This window comes from Falco cherrug, chromosome 2 (genome assembly GCF_023634085.1).
Source record: "Falco cherrug isolate bFalChe1 chromosome 2, bFalChe1.pri, whole genome shotgun sequence".
Lineage (NCBI taxonomy): Eukaryota > Metazoa > Chordata > Aves > Falconiformes > Falconidae > Falco > Falco cherrug.
The window spans coordinates 42,668,116-42,689,308 of record NC_073698.1 but is presented as its reverse complement, the minus strand read 5'-3'; the positions used below and the strand labels follow the sequence as shown (position 1 = coordinate 42,689,308).

Sequence of the window (21,193 nt, the reverse complement as noted above, 5' to 3'; positions counted from 1 at the left end):
GCGATACTGCTACCTTTCTTCATAAAGGCTGGTGGTTTTTTTAATACTTGTGTCATTCTGCGAAAGTTATCTGGGACAGCTTTTTAGGGCCAGAGACTTCTCTGAGCTCATTGTTGAAAAACATAGTGTCTAAGAAACAGACATTTAAAACTTGATTTTTCTAATTTTCTTTCCATCAGCACATTTCTGAGTCCATCTGTGTTTCACAGCTGTTTTGCACATTTTGATTTCTTTCCCTTCTGGTACTGGGATGATCAGGTTTAACCTGAAAACAGCTATCTTTTGATAGCTTTCACATGATACAGTGGAGCTATAATTCTAGATAATGAATAGGGTGTTGAGCCCAGTCATGACCTGCAAGCATGCAACAAATGTGGGAGTGTCATTGGTAAATACATGGGTCAGCCAAGAATCAGCTGCTGCGTGTACCTTCTGACCACATCACATAAATGTGTGGTGGATGGAGATGATGAGAAAAAGTCAGATAACATAATGAGAAACTAATGTGACATTAACAGAAGCAAAAAAATAAGCAGAGGAAAACCACTGAAATTATGCTGTGTACCTGATCTGATGCCCTAGCCTTTGCAAAAGGATGTATTATAAACAAATCTAGTACAGTATAACTTCCCAGTTTCCATCTTACCTTAAAAGCTCCAAATAGAGTGAAAGGAGAAAAGGTCAGATCTTCAGTGTTACTTTTATTGTATTTTGGGTTTGGTATTACAATATAAAGCAGCTTTTCTTTTCAATGGCATTCTGTTTTGAAGTTGAGGATTTTAGAACTCCTTAGTGCCATGTGACAGAATGATTAAGATTTGTAGATTTCTCTTCATGTAACAATGAATACAAAATTTTTGTGGGAAAGAGTGAGCTTATCTAACTGTTGAACAATATTGCTCTGAACTGAAAGATCAATATACACTTAATCCTTTTATAGTTTGAAATTATTTTTCCAAGCACAGCAAAATAAAACCAGGAGTGTTAGGTTCTTACAATTTATATTATATTTATACATTTTAATTTCCCATTTTTTTTTCTGGTTCTCTAACACATCCTTGTGATCTCTAATTTATAGTTTCTGAAGTTGTTAATGTGAGAGATTTATAAGAGATACTAATATAAAAAAACCACAACAGAACAATAATGGTTAGCAGGCACCATGATGACAAGAATAATGCTTATTCCTCACTAAAAGAAATTATTTTTTTAAGTTTTATTGTATTCTGGTTTACCTTTTATTCATTAAAAACTGTATCAGTCTGCAAGATAATGGTAATGGCATGTTAAATTACAAAATGAAGTGCAATATGGAAGATAAATATTATGCATTGATGCATTGATGTATGTTCTTTTAGCTAATATAAAGTCTTTTAGAAGAACTATAAGCTATGAGAGGCCTAACATATATTACTCAGCTAAAACTAATCCCAAAGTCACATTACAAATAAGCAACATGAAGTTTGAAGATTTTAAGCCCTATGCTGAAGATATTTTAGTGGTTTTAGTTATACTACGTTAGGCAGTTATTTCAGGGAGGTAAATGGCAGTGAGTTTTGCTCTGTACCACTGAAGATAATGCAAGTTTTATCACCATTTTCAATGAAAAAAAAAATAAATCCAATAAAAAAGCCTCAGAACACACAGCCTGGTTGATATCCAGATACTTACTCAGATTTTAGCCTCATTATAGAAACAAAAGCAGTATTCCTAATTCTTCTCTTCCTTTCCGCACTTTACAGTCTCCCTTTATATCCCTATTATATGGCTGAATTAATAGTAATTTAAAAAGAAATATTTCTAATACTGTAATGTTCAGGTCACTGAGGTGTCCAGTCAGAAACCCTAATCCTCCTCTTCACTGTTTCTGTAGATTATTTATATAGAGCCAGGATTATTTGTAAAAGGTCTTTTGATACTGCATGTTTTGTAAATACCAAGTAAATAAGTTTGCATGTGTTATTGATCCTTTTTTTTTAGGCTGCTTAGAGTTGAAAGAAGACACTATTGAAAACCTTCTAGCAGCTGCCTGCCTCCTCCAGCTCCCACAAGTAGTAGAGGTTTGCTGCCATTTTCTAATGAAGCTTTTGCACCCATCCAACTGTTTGGGAATAAGAGCATTTGCTGATGCCCAAGGATGCACAGAGCTTATGAAGGTGGCTCACAACTATACCATGGTAAGACAGTTTTAGAATATCAAAATGATGATCTTGTGAATCCTTTGTATCTTCTGTAAGTAAAAGTATCTTGTTAGGTTTTGGCTTGAAGTCATTCTGTACTTTTATGGAACTTTATTTAGTACATGTTCCTTTTGAAACTGTAGGAGTTATGAGAATTGGCCTGCTATGAAGAATGCACTCTCTGCTGAGTAAGAACAGTATGTGCATAGCAAAAGTATTTGTAAGTCCTTAGAATACTTTTAAATAATTGTTCCTTTTTGTTTAGCCTTAAGGCAGCTTTGTAATGGTCATTGTTCTGCACAGGAACAATATCAAGGGAAGCTTTGGGGTGTATTTTTGTCAAGAATTATCCCTCCTTTTATTCGTCTGTGATGTACATTAAGACAGAAATTCGAGGACAAATAATTTTATTGGACACTATTTGAATTTTTCAGTTACATCTGACAGAACAGACATGGCATTAACATTAAAAATTATTCAGAATCAATGAAGCAAAAATATACTACTTATTCAGAAATTAATTCATAATCAATAGCCATTTGATTCTTCATAGTTTCACAAAATTAAAAACATCTGGCTCATGAAGTTAAACTTACATAAAGAGTAGATTATATGTAATTTCTGAGAAATAATGGTCCCTTAAGGTCTATATTAAAATTATTATTGAAGTAATAGAACAGGATTCAATGAATCTGCTTTGCTTCTGCAGCAGTTATGTCTTTATTTTATTTATTCTTTTCTGTGACTACTACGATGTTGTAATTTACAGGTTTAACTGCATTTATCTTATCACTGCAGCTCAGGTAGTTATACCCATTTTACGTTTATGGAGCTTGTTCTGTGGCTGGTTTTAATTATCTCTGTATTTAGGTATCTAAAACATAGATTTCCAGGTCCAAGATAGTAATTTTAACTTTCGTCTGTCAGTGGAGAGTAATAAGCTGTTAGAACAACATTTATATGATCTACCTTAGAATGAGATTACATTAGAATTGAACAGGTTTAGGTTAAAAAAATTCAACCTTTTTTAAAAAAATATTTATGTTTTACTTTGATATTTTCACTTCTTTATGAGTGAAAAGCAATATAATGAATAAAGAAAAAAAGTAAAAAACCCTAATAAAGAAAACCCTTGATTAAAAAAAAAAATCCCCTGATTCTTAAAACAATTTATGGAAATATTTTTTGGGTGAATATATTGCTCATTATTGTACATTTGAAGACTTGTGACTGATACATATCTTACGTATCACAAAGTTCACAAAGATATGTTCACATTTTTAGGATGTTAGGTGTATTATATTATCTACTATTGTTTTTAATGGTCACGTCTAAAACCTTAATTATGTGTAATAGGCAAATCACCAACAAAGGCTGGTAGATCAGAAAGGAAGTCAATTGTAATTAAGCAAGCTCTGATGTAATTATATTTACATTTGCAAGCACGCATCATAGTCACACTTTCTCTTTGCTACAAAGAAAAATAATCACATCTATTCAGTTATGCAATTACAATATGTTTTCTGTACATGATTAGACTTCCAAGCCAGTGAAAACATAATCCTAAAAGTTAAGCTTCATAGTGCATGATATTTTCATAGGCATTATGAAAAATCTCGTATCTATTTCATTTACTGGTTTGTGTTCAAGGGTGTGGATGATCAGTTGTGAGTGGGGGAAGGGTGTCTTGCCTGTCTGAGTACAAAACTGATTCAGAGGGAATCTATGTAAAAGAAAAGTGGTTATTTCTTCTACACATGTGCATAACTGGGAAAAACTTCTACAGTGCAGGGAAGATGCTCTGGAGAGTGTGTTAGAGGAACAGCAAACAGACGTTGCCGTGTGAAGAAAGGGTAGGAAAGCAACGAGCAGAGTAAAGAGCAGATGCATGGTCTCCAAGGTGACAGAAAACATTATTTTTATCTTCAGTCTCCAGAGAAATAGTATGAACTGTGATGAGAGCAAATGCAATGTAGGGCAAGGGGGGGTTTCTTAACAATCCATGCCGATCCTATGCAGAAGATTTGAGGGGAAGCTCTCTGTTAAAAAAGCATGGGGAAATCCTTAATTTTAAAAAGTTCTCATGCTTTCAAGATAACTTTGAGGTCCTGCCTTTAAAGCCTATCAGGGTGCTTTCTTTTAGAGTTGGAAGTGATGTATTTCAGATTCTGGCTCTGTGAATCCTCTTCCAAGGTGTCATTTCAAAAGCTTGTTTGTTGTGCATAGGTAGTAATAGTACTTCCTTAACTCTGTCATTTTATGTCATTGTTTGCTCCTAAAAATTCACCATTCTTTGAAAGCTATAGAAAATAAATAGCTTAAGAAGTTTCTGATATGAAGGCAGAGTAATGGATTAGTGGATGCAGCTTTCAAAGTTTGGGTGTTTCTGCTTTCTAGAGAAAAATAATTTTTCTCCATGAAAATGTGAAACATTAAACAGGTGAAGAGAATTTTCCTTAGCTTATTTTCTTAAAAATTTACTTAAATTACTAATCATATAAACAGTGGAAATTTTAAAGAATTAACCTCTGATATATGAAAAGGACATACTGGGACAAAACTTGTGGGGGAGGGAAAGGTTTGAGAGAACTCTAACAGCTTTTGAAGAGAGAAATAATATTATCATTTTTTTCTACGTTTTTTTCAAATCCTTAGAAATATTGAGTCTCTTTCTGGATATTTAGCACTATAGTGCCAGAGAAGTTTAATAATATATCAGTTCAGTGAACAGGGGATTATAGCTGACTGTCTGAATAACTAGTTCTAGAATGCTAATTGTCATAATATTTTTTTTAATAAAGTACAAATAACAAATCTAAACGGAATTGATACAAAGTAAAGAAAAAGTGATGGTAATGACAGAAATTGTATACCTTTCATCTTATTCTTACATCTAAAAAAATATCTACTCTACATTAGGCTCAAAAAAACTTTTTTACTCCACTGTATGTCTCTTAAATATTGTAGCCAAAAATTGTCAAAACCAAAATTAATAATTCTTATTCTACTAACCATAATGCTATAGAGAAATACAGCTAGGCCTGACCCAAAAGAATAGTGCTGTACCATAAAGTTTTTTGAGGTAAAAAACTTAAAAAAAACCCAGTAACTCTACAGGAATGAGGAGCAAGACAAATTTTTTCAAGTATCTTGCAAAAATTAATTTGTAGACATGGCATATGCTATAGAGTGACTAATAATCTTGAGCTATGACTCAAGTTAAATTTCATCTTGGAATAATTTTGCTTTTTAGTTAATTACATGGGTTACATTGATTATTAATTGATTCCTAATAAATAAATAAATAGATAGATAGATAGCTAAATATATAAATAGTACTCATTCTCTGTCCCCTTAGTTGAGGTACTTGTTTGAAGTGCTGGAACATTAGGATAACTCTCTGACTGCCTTGTACCTGGTAAATGTGTTACAGCTTTCCTCCACCATTTAGTTTTAAGTAGAAAGTCATTCACAGTTGTTTTCACAATAGCATTTTAATGAAAATAATTTAATTTTCATGAAAATGGTTTGCTTCATTGAATTTCCATAAATGTTTTAATTTTCATTTTTCAAAAGCAATTTCCTTGCCTAGTTTCAGACTTGGTATTTACAGGTCCTAAATTGCACTGTTGTTCATCAAACATAAATAATCTATATATATATACAAATCAGCTTGCTTTGTGCTTCTACATAATGTGTTATGAGGGCAAGGCATTTGATCTTGGATATTTCTTATATTGAAGAAGAAATAGCTGCTAAAGAGCAGACTAATGAATTTTAGAATACTGTTGACTTCAGGAGTTATGTTGTTTCCAACACATGTTTTCTGTCACATTAAAGAACTTCAATTTCCCTCAATTATGAAATCTGTGGAATCCATGAATATGAATTTTTTATTTGCATAATTGACAGAAGTATGTCCAGACTTAATTCAAATGTGACCAACTTTTTTTCAAAACACAGGGTCATTGCTGAGCATGGAGAAAGCTTCTAATAGAAGTAAAATTCATGAACTGTAGAGGTACATACCCATTTCCATGAACAGGGGTATAATATCCCTGGTATTTACTGAGATATTTAGTCTGCAGTGTCAAATATCAAATTGTTGTTTTGAAATGCAGAGTCTAAGCGAAGAAAATAAATTGTATGCATGGAGGATGAGAGGCAGTGAGGAAATGAACATCAGAAAAGCCATGAAGCAAAACATAAGAACATTTGAAAAATCTTTAGAAAATACACTGGCCAAATGTTATGAGGTTAGTGGGCAAAGAGAGGAAGGCAGACTTTGTAAAAGTTGGAGATTTCTGTTTGCATTCCCAGTACTTCTTATAAATGGAACTTGGATAGCAACATTTTAAATTAAAATATTAGAAACAAGAGTTTAAAAATAAGAGCAAAAGTTTCCTTGGTTTCTTTTTTTTAGGCACATCAGATTTAATGTGGGTTAGCTTGTTTCTGAGGTATGAAATTGCCCTGGCAATGTTTTATGGTGTGATTTTTCAGGTTTGTTGTTTGTTTCGTTGGTTTGTGTTTATTGGGTTTTGTTTTGATGTTTTTTGGTTGTTGTTGTTTTTTTTTTTTTTAAATGAATCAGCTAATTTAAATGGAAGCAGAAATACCCTTGTCCCTTTTGATTTGAGACTTCTGTACTTAATTACAATCTGGGCTTTTACTAGCTTGTAAACTTATAAATTTTCAATATGCAAAGCCATATGTCTGACAACTTTAAATTCCTAATTTATTGTCAGTTGTATGATAGTACAGTGAAATGGATGTGTAATGTCTTCTAAAAAACTCCCCCCCAAAAAAGCAGCAAAATGGAACTTATCATTATGCAGATGCAATCTTCTAACAAGCATTTTTAGTGGAAGTCCTTTATTATTCTAGTTATCAGGGTTTCATATATAGGGAAGCTAACCTCTGAAGTCAGCAGTGTATCAGCTTGTCATACTTTCCAGAAATTAGAGTCATAGTGTATGGTCTTACCTGTTTCTTTGTAATTCCAGTCTTAATTCCAAACTGTGATGGCAACCTTGCTGGGATGCAATTATTTTTAGAATGTTACTTTTTATAATATACTTTATTTTGAAGTATTACATATTTACTTCTGAAAGATTGTAATAGACCATGCCAGTTTAAGAACTCTGTGGTCTTGATATATCATTAAACCTTCTAATAACAACTACTTTTCTACATTAGTAAACATTGAGAGAGGAAAAGTATGTTGCATTTTTCCTTGAAAAGATAATTGCAGTTTGGTTTTAAAACATGGGAAATTCTAAAAAATTTATTCATACTTTTAAGGTTTTGAATACAACTGTAGTTTGCTTTCTCTCTCCCAGTAAAGAACATGGTTCTGCTTGTATTATGATTTATAGGTAATGTTCAGTAATTCAGAATATGACATTCCAAGTTATACTACCAGTTTCTTCATTTCAGTATCCTGCCATTTAACTGAAGCCCAATTTGTTTCAAATGGAAAACTGAAATACTCATAGATACAACTATTTAATTTCAGTGCTTTACCTCTCAGGAAACATTACTTAAACCTTGGTGATCATTCTGCAGTCTTGAAATCACAGTTTTAGTATTAAGATTATAGAGCTTGTTCCACATTTTTATTTACCATATTCCAAGATGAGTTGCTAAACAAAAACTTGGAAAATCTTCACATTACTTTGATGCACTGAGTAGGAGGATGGCCATAAGTAAAATTTCCGTTACCAGAAGAACATTTATGCATAAAGTGATTGATGTGTCTCTAACCCAGTCAAAATGTTAGCAATATAAAGGAACCTAACATATGTTGCAGTTTCAAGCCCAGGAGTTGCAGAATGTTTGCGAGTGCCTTTGAGTGAAGTGCTAGAAGGTGTTTAGTCCCTCATAGACACAGTTCTGTGCTTCACACTGCAAGGGTCATTAGTCCCAGCACAGCAAAACATTATTCAAACTTAATTATAAGTGCGTAAGCAATCTCAGTGACATGTACTGACTCTGTAGACCCTTTAACTTACTGAGAATTCTGATTATACTGCAGATGGAGCAACTATTTCATTTATGAGAAGTGACTTATGCAAATTTTTAAATTATCTTTTATGGTGAAGAGCTTCAGTAATCATGCTATTAGTTATGTTTATTTTCTAAGTCATAGAATTTCACAGTTAAAACTTGGTGGGGTGGAGTGGAGAAGGAGTGACTTCTAAAACTTTCCTATCCAGTTCCATTTATAACAGCTCATCCTGAAGCATGTTAAAATATTGTAACAATATTCCATATCAAATTAAGAAAAATATTATTGAGATATTGATAGATGGTGATGACAGTCATTAATGAGTTGTGGCTGTACATTCAGACATCAGTGGTTTATTTCAGTGTTAATATGGCTTTAATTAAGGTCAGATAACAACTGAAGCAAGCAAACGATCTAGTACTGTAATTTTAAGTTCTTTAGCATATGCTGTTTAACATGATTTATATACATGGTCATCAGCTGGCTTTCTATTTAAAACAACTGAATAGATACTGGTCAATAGATACTGACCAGATATCAGCTTTATTAACTTCATATCGTATTTTGGTTTGACCTCCTTATCACCACATTGGTGACACATGGATAGATAGAAAATGAGATGGCTGGAAAGCTGACTGGACAGACAGATGCAGAGTGGTGATCTGTAGTGAAAAGTCCAGCTGGTGACCAATAAATAGTGACATTCCTCAGGGATCACTTCAGGGTCCAATACAGTTTAAGAACTTTATTAATGCTCTAGATGATAGCATGGAGTTCTCTCCCAGTGAGTTTGCAGATATTGCCCAACTTGCAGGGGGAGCTGATCAATGTGTTTGAGGAGAAGGCTGCTATTTAGAGGGCAGGCTGGAAAAATGGGCTAACAAGAACATCACAAAGTTCAGCAAAGGGAAACATGCAGTCCTGTGAACTGAGGACAAATAACTAGATGCAGTAGTACAGGCTGAGGAGTGACTGTCAAGGAAGCAGCTCCGCAGAAAAGGACCTGGGGGTCCAGAAAGACACCAAGTTGAATGTAAACCAGCAATATACCCTAGCAGCAAGAAGGCAAACAACATCCTGGGAGGTATTAGTGTGAATAAGCAAACTGAAGGAGGTGATCCTGATCCTTCCCTGTTTGGCACCCATGATACCGCATATGAAGTGCTGTGTCTACTTTGGTGTTTCTCAGTACAGGAGAGACTTGGATCCATCAACCACTTTATTCATAAATGTTCTTCTGGTCATGGAAATTTTACTTATGGCCATCCTTCTACTCAGTGCATCAACATGGGGTAGTTGAATACTAGAAAAGCAAAACCCAGTGCAGTTTTTGGGATCTGTTCATGGAGTTATCCAGGACTTTACTGAAAGTGTTGCTGAGTAACTTGACTTAGATGTGTACTGAGGAGGAAGTTTGGCTAGATGACCTCCAGAGGTCACTGAACCAAAATTACTCTTTGAGGCTATTAAATGTATCTCCTGTACATTTTCAATGCTCTTAGATATCAGCTGTGTAACCAGGGAAACATGAAGCAAAAGTTCAGCTATTTCTATTTTTTTAAAATTTTATTTTTTAATCAATGTGCAACAGATGGGATTACTGGAGCTAACATTTAATTGACTTTTGTTAGCAAAAGTATTGGTAGCATGTTGACAAGTTATCAGTAACACACAGAAATTTTAAAGCATTGTGCAGTTTTCTGTTTCTTATGTTCTGTCAGGCAAACATTTCCAAAATATATTATTGTACAACATGCCTACTTGCACTGTAAATAGCAAATACAAATGTGCAAGAAGACTTGTGCAGGCTATGTTCAGACTTTATGGCATCTTACACTTAATGGATGCTCTCTTAAGATTTTTTTCATAGGACAGATAGTGTTCATAGAAAACTAGAGTGACTCCAGACAGCAATAGAACCTTTTTTCATTTGTTTTCTTTTCTGTTTTATCATTGCTTCTTCAAAAGCCCTATTTAAACATCTGTCCAGCCACCTAAGAGTATATTGTGATAGATTACAATACTCAAGCAGCTATGGAAGAGAATGTGTCACACACCGGAAGGTGACATCATTGTTATTCACACAGATGAACATTTATTTGTCTAAAATTTCAATATATTATGTTCTTAACACTTGGAGGGAAAAGAAAGGAATAGTTTTGAGGAAAATACTTAAAGGAAAAAACTTTTAACATAGGACACTTCCATTCATAGCAGTATTTATTTAGTTTTTTAACTTGGAAAACAATTATTTACTCAACTGGAAATGTTGCAGCTACTGTAGTGTAATGAGAATATTGGTTTTAATGCACATTACATGCACTTTTAAAAGTGAATTGGTGTTGCAAGATCTGTTTAAGTTTCTGAGATTTTTGACTCAAATTTAACAGAAATTAAGTATGTGCAAGAAATTATCTTGGGACATGCTGGGGGGGGATCAGTGTTATTTAATTGGAACATAAAATGACTCCATATACCTATGACTAAAGTGGACATAGTAACCCACTGAACATGTTTTTCAGGGGGAGAGAGAATTGGAACCAGACTCTCTTAAAAAAATGATTAAAAAAATCAGATAACTTCACTTGTCTTTTTAAATTCTGATTGTTAAAGTTGTTATTTTTACATTCCAACTGTTTTGAGTTTTAAGACCTTTTTCTCTCCTGCATCCTTTGGCCCAGTAAAATTAAGTTGAAAATATTCCAAAGAAACCAGAAGAAATTAGATAACTAATAAAACCAGAGATGCAGAGATAAAAGAAAAACATTTTGGAATTCACTGGATCACTTACATTTGAGCTGGAATTATATATTTTGAGTTTAGAATTTTCTCCATTTTACCACTTTAAAGCCATACTAGCAATACACAAAAGTAAAAAAGACTGAAACAGTGCAGACACAAACAAGAGCCCCAAAATGCTTACTACTTTCAACCAAAACACATTTGATCTTTACATACAAAACTAAGCTTAAGCTAGTTTATTCATCTTGATCGTATGACTTTCTTAAAATATGACAGTAGTATTCTTTTCTTTTTTTTTTTTTTTGGTCAGGACTCTAAACTTTTATTCTGACTATTGTTATGACTCTTGCTTCCAATTTCTCTTTTTTTCTTCTTTGAAAAGAAATTGTACTTTGTAGATCACTTTTCACACTTTAGTATTTTTCAGATTCTTGTTTGAAAGTAATAATCAGCACTTAGCACAGTGTGCTGCTTTGTTACAAGTTCTCCTTAGTACAGCTGTGACATGGCTTGTTACAGTACCACTCCATCAAGACACAGTAGGAGGAGACAAAAGTAGGAGCATTTCAAGAACTAGCATATGGACAACAAGATAATTAATATGAAACAGAGAAGACAACTGCTGGTAGTAAAATGCTGTGAAATCTACAGGAAAATAGTTAAGCAAATAGTCTATAGTGCATAATCACAATGTGATGGCTTCTTTGTCATCAGGAGCTTCAATTTTATTGCCTAAATGCCGCATTAAAAAGGTTAGTATGGCAGAATGCTGTATTATTCCTAGAGAGTGCTGTGATGAAAAGTAGCACTCCCATCTCAGTAATCTTTTTACACTGTACACAGGACTCAACAGTTCCTATGGTTTTAATTTGTTTTTCAAGTTTATTCTGTTTCCAGAAACCTGAAAATTCAGCAGCAACATTAATATCTCATTGAACTAATACTTATTATGCTTCAGAGTGCTGGCAGAAATACAATTTCATATTAAGGGTACTTTGATATGTCTCTTCTTTCTTCAGTGGGTCTGGTGATGGTTTGTCTGTCAGGTCAGCAGATCTACATCTCAATCTCTCGAGTGAAGAATATATCAATTTATAAATCCTGCTTCATCTTACAGAACTGTAGACATAAATATATTACTGTCCATAGAGGTAGCTCAGGGCAAGCAGGCTGAACCTAAAAAGCATTGGTGGGTACCTAAAATCAGTTAGCATGAGTCTGTGTCAGCACATACAGAACTGCAAATATCACACTAAAAAAGCACTCCAAAGACAGTGAATTTAGAGGATTTTCTGGGCATTCATGGAAAACAGTGAAGATGAGAATCAAGACAGCTGAATTTTGTAACTGTAAATTCAAAGCCTTTGAATCTGCAAACTAGTGTAAAATCAAATACCTGACATGTGTACATGTCTTTGGCAAGATTGAAGGCTATGTTGCAGTACCGGTGATAAACAGTCTTTGTTTTCATTAAAGGGAAACCAAGGGTGACTAAGTAAAAAACTCTTGAGAGTACTTAGATTGTGTATGTAGTAGAAAATTAGAAGTGGAGGACTAAATTATCTGAAAATGCAATATGTAGTGAAGTTCCAGTTCAGGGGTACCAAGAAAGCCTGACATAACTGTAAGTGGGTTTTCTGTCTACTATTCCCCATACTATAGGCTTTAATAGAGGTTCTTTAGTGTAGAAAGAAGACCAACGAGTCCTTTCTGTGGGCTTCTCAGATAACAGAGAAGGGGAGATAGCCTAACTGGAATACCTAGCTGGTAGGAGGGGACAAGGAATGACAATGTACAGGATGATTGAACTGAAACTAACATGGAGACCTCTGGTAGGGAAAACAGAAGAAGGGAAGATAGAGGAATGGGACACAATAGAAAAATGAATTGTAAGCATTAGGCTATGATTGAGAAAGTAAACAGAAAAGTTTATGACCAATAGAAATCTTTCTCTGTGGAAACCTCATAACCAAGAATCTCTTCTCCAGTCATTGCTCTGCTTTCTGCAATTATCAGTGGGTCACATCCTCAAAATGGCATATTCTGAAAGCTTAAAACATAGTTTTAATATTATTTTAATTAAATTTTGATATATAACACATTCCATTTATACAAGTATCTCTTAAGCACTGGGTGGTATATAAAGGAGTATTTACTGTCAGTCAAGAGGAGACTATGATTTGTCTTTCAAAAGAAAAAGATTTACTGAGTTACTGATTTAGAGATGGTGCTTTTCATTTCCACAGTTAAGGCATACCTGATGGCTAATTTTTGGTAATAATAGCGAAAACCTGAGATTCATCTGTCTGACAGTAACTCTTTCAGTATAATGCAAAACAGAAGGCTCATTTCTTTGTTGACTAAATCAGGAAGAATTTGAAATCATACAAAAATAAAGTTAACATCTCAGAGAATGATACCTCTTTTGATGCTTTTGGTACTGTTCAGACAACAGTTCAGAGTAAAGGTTAGCGCAGCTGTCCCCTGAAACAGCAGAAACGGAAGCTTTACAGTGTTCCGTCAACACACATCCTTCAGTACAATAGTGACAGATTAGAGAATCATAATACAGAGATACTGGGAAAAAAACATAATCTGCAAGTGTTTCTTCCTAACTGGAGCCAAGGGAGCAGAAAGAGCTCCATATATATTTCAAAAAAACCCTAATTATTGATAGACAAGACTTGGGTCTTTCCATCTCATTGGCATATTACTCCATCCAGAGCCTAAAAGTTGTGGTGAATGCCGGTTCATAATATATTTTGTTATTCACATTTAGAACATTTCTTGTGGTATTGCAAACTTTAGGAAAGTTGTTTTGGGTTTTTTTTTTCTTTCCTCATGGGAACATCACAGCCTTGCCTTAATAAGGAATTGGGTAACTAAATAGAATGAGCCACAGCTGACAATACAATGCAAAGAGTGTGATAAGCCTTGGTACAGGCTGTGGGTCAGCAAAGGAGAACAAAACCTGAAAGTGCCAGAAAGATAAATAATATCGTCATGGACTGATTTTATTGGCAGCCTGTGCGACACCCCACTCCACCCCACACACACCCTGGTAGTAGAGACTGGGACCAGAAGGACAGGGGAAGGGGGGATACTGTTGTGCAGGCATCCAACACTGAGCTGGAAAACGTGTTGCATTTCCCCAGGCCCCGCTGTGCCAACTCGCATTTAGGGCCAGCTTCAGTAACTGGAACTGTATGTGGGTTGTATGTGTGGGAGAGTGAAGTTTTTCTTGACACAGCTTATCTGCTGCTTTGGTTCAGTTATTAAATTGTACTTTGCAGCATCACACTGTCTAGTGCTCTTTCTGCCTGCCCCCTCCCCCTTGACAACTGTTCATCATGCTTTTTTCTTGGCACTAAGAAATACCATACTGTCATATGTTGACTAGAAATCTTCCTTACTAGAAGTACTTTTTTTATTTCTTCATGGAAATATGTACTGTGAAAACTCTTAAATTTTTGTAACTCATTTAGACTTAAAGGTATTGAAGATGTTGTAATAGATGATACCCACAACGAGGGCAGTATTAAAAAAAATAAATAAAATACTCTGAACCATGTACTTTTATTTAAAAATTAGAAAGTTGCAATTGCATCTTTATTAAAAAAGCTGAACTGCATTGGATCTGCTTTCTTTGTACAGCTTGTTCTGAAAAAGAAAATAAGAATGTATGCAGCACCAACAAGATTCAACATGCAATTTTTATATGATCAACTTGTAAAATAAATGAGAAGCGTAGACTAACAATTGTAGCTATATCTAATGTATTAGATAATGTATTTTTTTGCCTTTCCCTGTCTTTCACACTACCATTTTTTTTCACCTTTCCCTCCTCCTTCCTTCCTCTTTCCTTCCTCTCCATCTCCCTCCTTTTCACGTTCCCTCTGCCCCTTTCCTCTCCCTCCCATTCTCTTCCGGCTTTGCTGCCTTCCTGCCCTCCCTTCTTCCTGCCTGCCTCCTTTTCTTTCCTCTTTTCCTTTCCCTTTTCCTTTTCATTTTTCCTTTTTCCTTTCCTTACTTTTTCTTTTTCTCCTTTTTCTTTTTCTTTTTCCTTTTCTATTTGTTTTTCTTTTTCCTTTTTCCCTTTTCCTTTTCCTTTTCCTTTTCCTTTTCCTTCTCCTTCTCCTTCTCCTTCTCCTTCTCCCCTTTTCTCCTTCTCCCCTTTTTTATTTCCATTCTTTACTGTCTTTCCATACAGCCTGTGTGGATCTTGCACCTCTTGGTCACTTTCATTGCAGCTTGTTGTACTTCTTGGTTACTACTACTAAGTAGTAATGCATTTTAATAATTGTGTCTAGTAATTGTGTGTTACACAGAGACTGTGTAACTGAAACCTTAAAAATTAAGCTAGAAAGGCAGAAAACACAGAGAAGTCAATAAGGATTACTGGAAATGACAATATATGTGAGCTTCAGCTGTTTGGGTATGCTGTTCATTCATTGCCTCCTTTTCTTCTGCTCTTTATGGTATGTTTTCATTGCCTCCATCAATTTCATGGGAATTGTAGGATGAACAGTAGGATTTTCCAAGTATCAATAGCAAAGTTGTTTAATTTGGAGATTTTCTGGGAAAGTTCTTCATCACTGTTTGCAACTTGTACACTTAAAAATAAATTGTATTATAAGCAGGTGTTGAGTTACTGCATCTCCCTATTATAATTGAACTCTTACTACCTTACACCCTTAATAGTACTTAGTAAAATTCTCAATGAGTTCCTCTAAATATGAGTACTTTTATCTCCAGCATAACGAAGATGAAACCAAGATATAAGTAATTAAAATTACTTAACCTAATCCCATCAAATACTAAGGCATTTAAATCTTCATTATATTGAAGTCCTACACATTTTAACAGATATGTATCTGTTTTAACGGAAGTAATCTAATTCTACTGTGACTATGTTCACCTGTTGTGGTTTAATCCCAGTAGGCAACTCAGCCCCACACAGCCACGCACTCACTCCCCTCTGGTGGGATGGGGAAGAGGATCGGAAGGGTAACAGTGAGAAAACCCAGGAGCTGAGATGAAGACAGTTTAATAGGTAAAGCAAAAGCTGTGCACACAAGCAAAGCCAGACAAGGAATTCATTCACCACTGCCCATGGGCAGGCAGGTGCTCAGCCATTCCCAGGAGAGCAGGGCTCCATCACGCGTAACGGTTGCTAGGGAAGACAAAGGCCGAACTCTGAAAATCCTCCCCCTTCCTTCTTCTTCCCTCAGCTCGATATGCTGACCATGATGTCATATGGTATGGAATATCGCTTTGGTCAGTTGGGGTCAGCTGTCCTGTCTGTGTATCCCTCCCCCCAGCTTCTTGTGCCCCCCAGCCTACTCACTTGGTGGGGTGGGCTGAGGAGCAGCAAAGGCCCAGGCTCTGTGTCAGCCCTGCTCAGCAGTAACCAAACCATCCCTCTATTAGCGACACTGTTTCCAGCACAAATCCAAAACATAGCCCCATACCAGCTGCTAGGAAGAAATTGGACTCTTATCCCTGCCAAAACCAGTACAACCAAGAAATTTGTTACTTTCTAAGTGTATGTGAGAAACTGGTTAACTTCATAACTTCAAATGCTCATAAAAATGTTTCTCATATTTTCTGAAAATATGACCCATGCTGACATGGAATGAAAGCAGTAATTTTTTTCTGTTGCAAGGGTTTACATTTTATAGAGAATAGGTAACTTCTGTCAGGTAGAGAAGACACTTCTAAATTAATAATTATAGCTAATCCCCACTCCTTTGCCTGCATATTGTCTCTTTTCATGATCAGGCTTGTCTTACTATTTTATGATCCCCTATATATGTCACCCCACTTTTGTGACACCCAGTGGACTTGCAGCCTAGCAGAAAAAAAACAACTTTTCTATAGCATAAGAGGAGTGACTCATAAACTAAAAAAGAAAGAAAAGAAGGAAAGATAACGGAGAAAACAATTTAAAACCCCCAGCTTTTTATTTAAGTGTTAACTTTAAATAATTTCTAACATTTTGGAATTGCATTTCCAAAAGCATTTGAAGAATAGTGCTTCTGAATTACTTCAGAAATTAAAACATGCTTCAGAAAGAAGTACGATCAGTTGCTTCTTAGAAGGAAATAACCTTACTTGATTTTGATACCACTGTTACATTGACTACTAAAAAGTAATTAGAGTAGCAAAAAATCATCTAATTTAAACTGACATAATTTTATTAAAGTCATTAGAGCTATGTTGGTGTATGCCAGCTGACAAACCTGTGTACTTCTGGAATCACTCTGTTAAGATTGTTTCAGCTTTTTTATGTATTGTATATTCCTTCATAACTCTTCATATATTTTATCTTCATTTGTAGCCCCCTATAATTATTTGTTAAAAATGGTGGCATATTAACATCATACTCAGTGTTAACCTATTTAGCTAGTGTGTTACAGTGTTGAACATATTGGTATAATATGAGTGTATTCCATAAGGAAAACATTACCAAGAGCAAGATGTAGAGGATTATATGGATATTTCTTGGGTTTTTCTGTGGGATGATGATGTTTGGGAAATGTATCACTTAGCACTGATGGTGTTAAACCAGAACTTGTGAGGATATTCTGTACCATTGAAGTGCCCATGATAAATGACTGGCTGTTGACAGTGGTTAAATTTTATTTACTTCAGTAATTCCTCAAAAATACTCATGCCACCGAAGATTAGAGTCAATGTCAAAATGCTGCATTTCATTCTCCCCTATACCAGTGTTTTGGAACTGGACGTTTCAACTTCAAATTGAGTCCATACTTGCTAAACTCTCATTTCCTTTACATAAGCTTGACTAAAATTCTAGTGCTCAGTAAAAAGTGTGAGCTATTGATAACTTGCAAGTCCATATGTAAGTTGCATACTTCAACTCTTTTTCCAAGGGTTCATATTTGTTGTCAATAGTTCTATTTTATTCATAGAACTCCCTCTGGTGGATTATTTAAAATATGGACATACTTGGTTGTTTAACCAAAAAAAGTCTGAAGGCTATGACTCTAGAACCTAATTTTATGACTTAAAGTACTAAGAAGATTTCAGTCAGCATTTTGTACATATATTTATAATTTATCTTGATAGTGGTTATATATATTGTTTACCTTGATATTAATTCTTAAAACACATCTGGGGGCTTTTGTTTATGCTAGTAATAGATATGGATGTTTGTGTCTTTGTACATTAATATATACATAACATATACATGTATTGATGTGTGTGTGTGTATACCTGCGTACGTGTCTACATGTATACATGTAATGCTGCAAACACATGGGGTTTACTAAAGTGAGATCATGTCAGACATCCAACATCTATCTATAATTAGAGGACTGAGATTCCTGAGAAAAAAGAAAAATAATGGAGCTAATAAGTTTGCATTTCAGGACAGGTACTATCTGGACATTGTAGCTGAAGCAGATCAATACAGGAATAGTCTGCATGCGATGGTGGATTTTGGAATACATCGTGTAGTTCTGATGTCACCATTTTTAAATAGTGCTTGACATTTGGAGGGTGTGAACACAAGAGACACACAGGATTACAGGACAAGAAAATGAGTTGCAATAAGAGTCTGAGAGTGCTTGGGCTATTTCATCTTATTAAAAAGAACAGAAGATTATTTACTTGATTATAGTGTATCTCCACAGGGAGAAACTGCTGTGAAATAAAGAGCTCTTTAATCTAGTTGAGAAACCTTAGGAAGAGCCAATTCAGTTTAGACAGACTGGAAATAAGGTACATGTTTCCATGAGGAAGGATGGAATAGTGTACTGGAATAGACTAGTGTAGCCTCAGAGAAAAGTGTTGAGTTCTCCATCTCTAGATATTGTCATATCAAGATTGAATGCATTTCAATAAAATCTAGGAAAAGCAGAATTTTTTCTTAGTCCCAGGGTAATTGGTGAACTCAATGTGCAGAATATATTTGATATACAAGGAGTTAGATTAATGATCTAACCCGTCTTCTTGGCTTTAATTCTGAATATCTATCACAAGCTAATCTGTTTCCTTGTTAGTGTTGATATAGCTTATGTCCTGTTAAAAAGATGCAGCAGAGAAGCAGACTGCCTTTTTGTTAATCACAAATACTGAAAACTGAGTGAAGTGGAATTGTATGGCATGAAGGCCAAATTCTCCTTCAGAGGTTGCTCAGCAGAGGGAACATTTTGGAGTTCAGGGTTGTCATTAGAGAGATTTTGTTAAAGGAGGAATCCACAATATCGGAGAAGATAGGAAATTCCTTAGCTGAGTAGGAAGCAGATAGTCAGTTGAAACTCAGATAAAAGACTTCTTTCTCACAGGAGATATGCAGAATTTGGTGCGGCACATGTGTATGTTGCAGTTCAGTCAACAGGAAGATAGTTATTTTTGGTGTGTTTACTAAGGGAAAGGTGCAAGGAATTTAACTCAATGCTCCATTCTGTAACCTTTCTTAGTATCTAACCATTCTTTTGAAGCCTTTGTCAAGCTTTCAGTAGCAAGAAGGTATGACACTCACACACATCTTATGTAGCCTTAGTAAACTAAATATCTTACTAGTTTAAAGAACAATTTAACCTAAGGACTAAAAAAAAATTGTACAGAATTATGTAAGTCCATGTAAGGATACTAGCTCTCCAGAGAACAAATAATTGATTTATATAATAAATAAAGCATCAATATTTCTGATACAGGAGAATAGTACTACTTAGATGTTGCACACTGAAAACTGACAAGTTTAAATTCAGACAGTTACTAGTTTACCGGAGATGCAATATTTTTACCTGCTGCCATTATACCATGGTGATAATAAAGAAGAGATTCCTTTTCACTAAAGAGTTCAAAGGTTTGTTTAGAGCTAAAATGTTTCTAAGGTATATTTATAAAAGACAGTGCTACAAAGTGGTTTGCTTTAAGAATAGCAAAGCCTGAAACTTCCTTTTAACTTGTATACTTGAGGATTTATCTTTCTGTCTGCAAATACAGAGACACGTAAAATGTGTACAGTATGTGGTATCATTTAAACAGAACTTCAATCCTGTTGCAGATTTCAGATGGTAAATTTAGCTTGTTAGTATATTAATAGCAACAATAATGATTCTTTTTTGTGTTCTGCTTTTATTAACAGCTTTAGAATAGTGTATCTTGAGCTGAAAACCACTGTAGAAAAATATACATCAGACTAGCAAAATTTACTGCTGTTTCTAATATGTTTAAATAAATGACTTAGCATTAAAAATATTCATACAGCCTGCATGTCATTTTCAGTTTTCACTGCAACCATATTTGTCAGTAATGAATAGCTTTCTCCAAATAAAATAAATATTAGTTCATCCATGAATTCATACTTACACTAGTGCAAACTTCGTATTCGCCTTTTAAATTTCAGACTGTAAATGAAGACTGACAGTTAGCTTGCATGACTTGGTCATATTAATGTTAGTTGACTAGTTTACGTTTGGTGTCCAGGCTTCGTCTGTCGTCAGTGGAGAAATGGAAGCTTCTTCAAAGGACATTTAAATGCCATCTGTTTTGTCTCAAGACGATAGCTACACAGAGATCAAATATGAAACATTTTTTTTCATGTTTAAGAAATAAAGTGCAATTTCTCACTCATCAATTCACAGTTTTAACTAATGTTACCCTAAATTTATCTAGCTGTTTCTGTTTTCACAACATACTAACCTTTTTGGAGCATTCTGCCAGTCATAATATCTTGCAAGCCGGGTATGTCTCTCATGCATGCTTTGCACCACACCCCCTCATGTCAACAAAAAATAGTTCAGCTATTTCTAAGAAAATATAAAAGGAATTTCATTTTGCTGAACTTTTTTAAAAGGCAATTAAATGTAAAATAATATGCTCAAAAATATTGTAATACAGAATCAAGTATTCAGACTCCAGAATCAAAACTGTGTGAGCAGCCTTAATTTGGAATACCTGAACATATGCATTATAATGCAATCTTTAGTTACAGAATCATTAATAATATTTTCCATGAAGTCTTTTTCTTTCAATACACAAGATAAATAGAAGTAATTTTGTGTAGCGAAAGACTCTCATCCTGTTCGTAATAAGCTTTTTGTAGGTATGCAGTTCTTACGGAAACTGAATATTGCCTTTATTTAGATACATGACTTTTTAATCACATTTCTTTCTGTGTAATATTAAATAATTTAAATTACACTCTTTCTACAAAAGTTCACTAAAATAATATTTATCGCTTTATAGCTATCTTGCTTGAAACCTTGAATGAGAAATCATTATATGG

The 21,193-nt window shown here is 34.6% G+C and overlaps 1 protein-coding gene across 4 annotated transcripts in view; it reads left to right on the top strand.

Moving 5' to 3' along the window:
• KLHL1 (kelch like family member 1) overlaps positions 1-21,193 on the top strand; it is a 240,447-nt gene that overhangs the window by 94,780 nt on the left and 124,474 nt on the right. For all 4 annotated transcript variants that reach the window (XR_008731043.1, XM_055702900.1, XM_055702899.1 and 1 more), the window contains one exon: positions 1,981-2,177. Coding sequence is in view for 3 of the 4 variants with exons in the window: in XM_055702900.1 (XP_055558875.1) it covers positions 1,981-2,177 (197 nt within the window). In the remaining variant the exon portion in view is untranslated. The remainder of the gene's footprint in view (positions 1-1,980; positions 2,178-21,193) is intronic.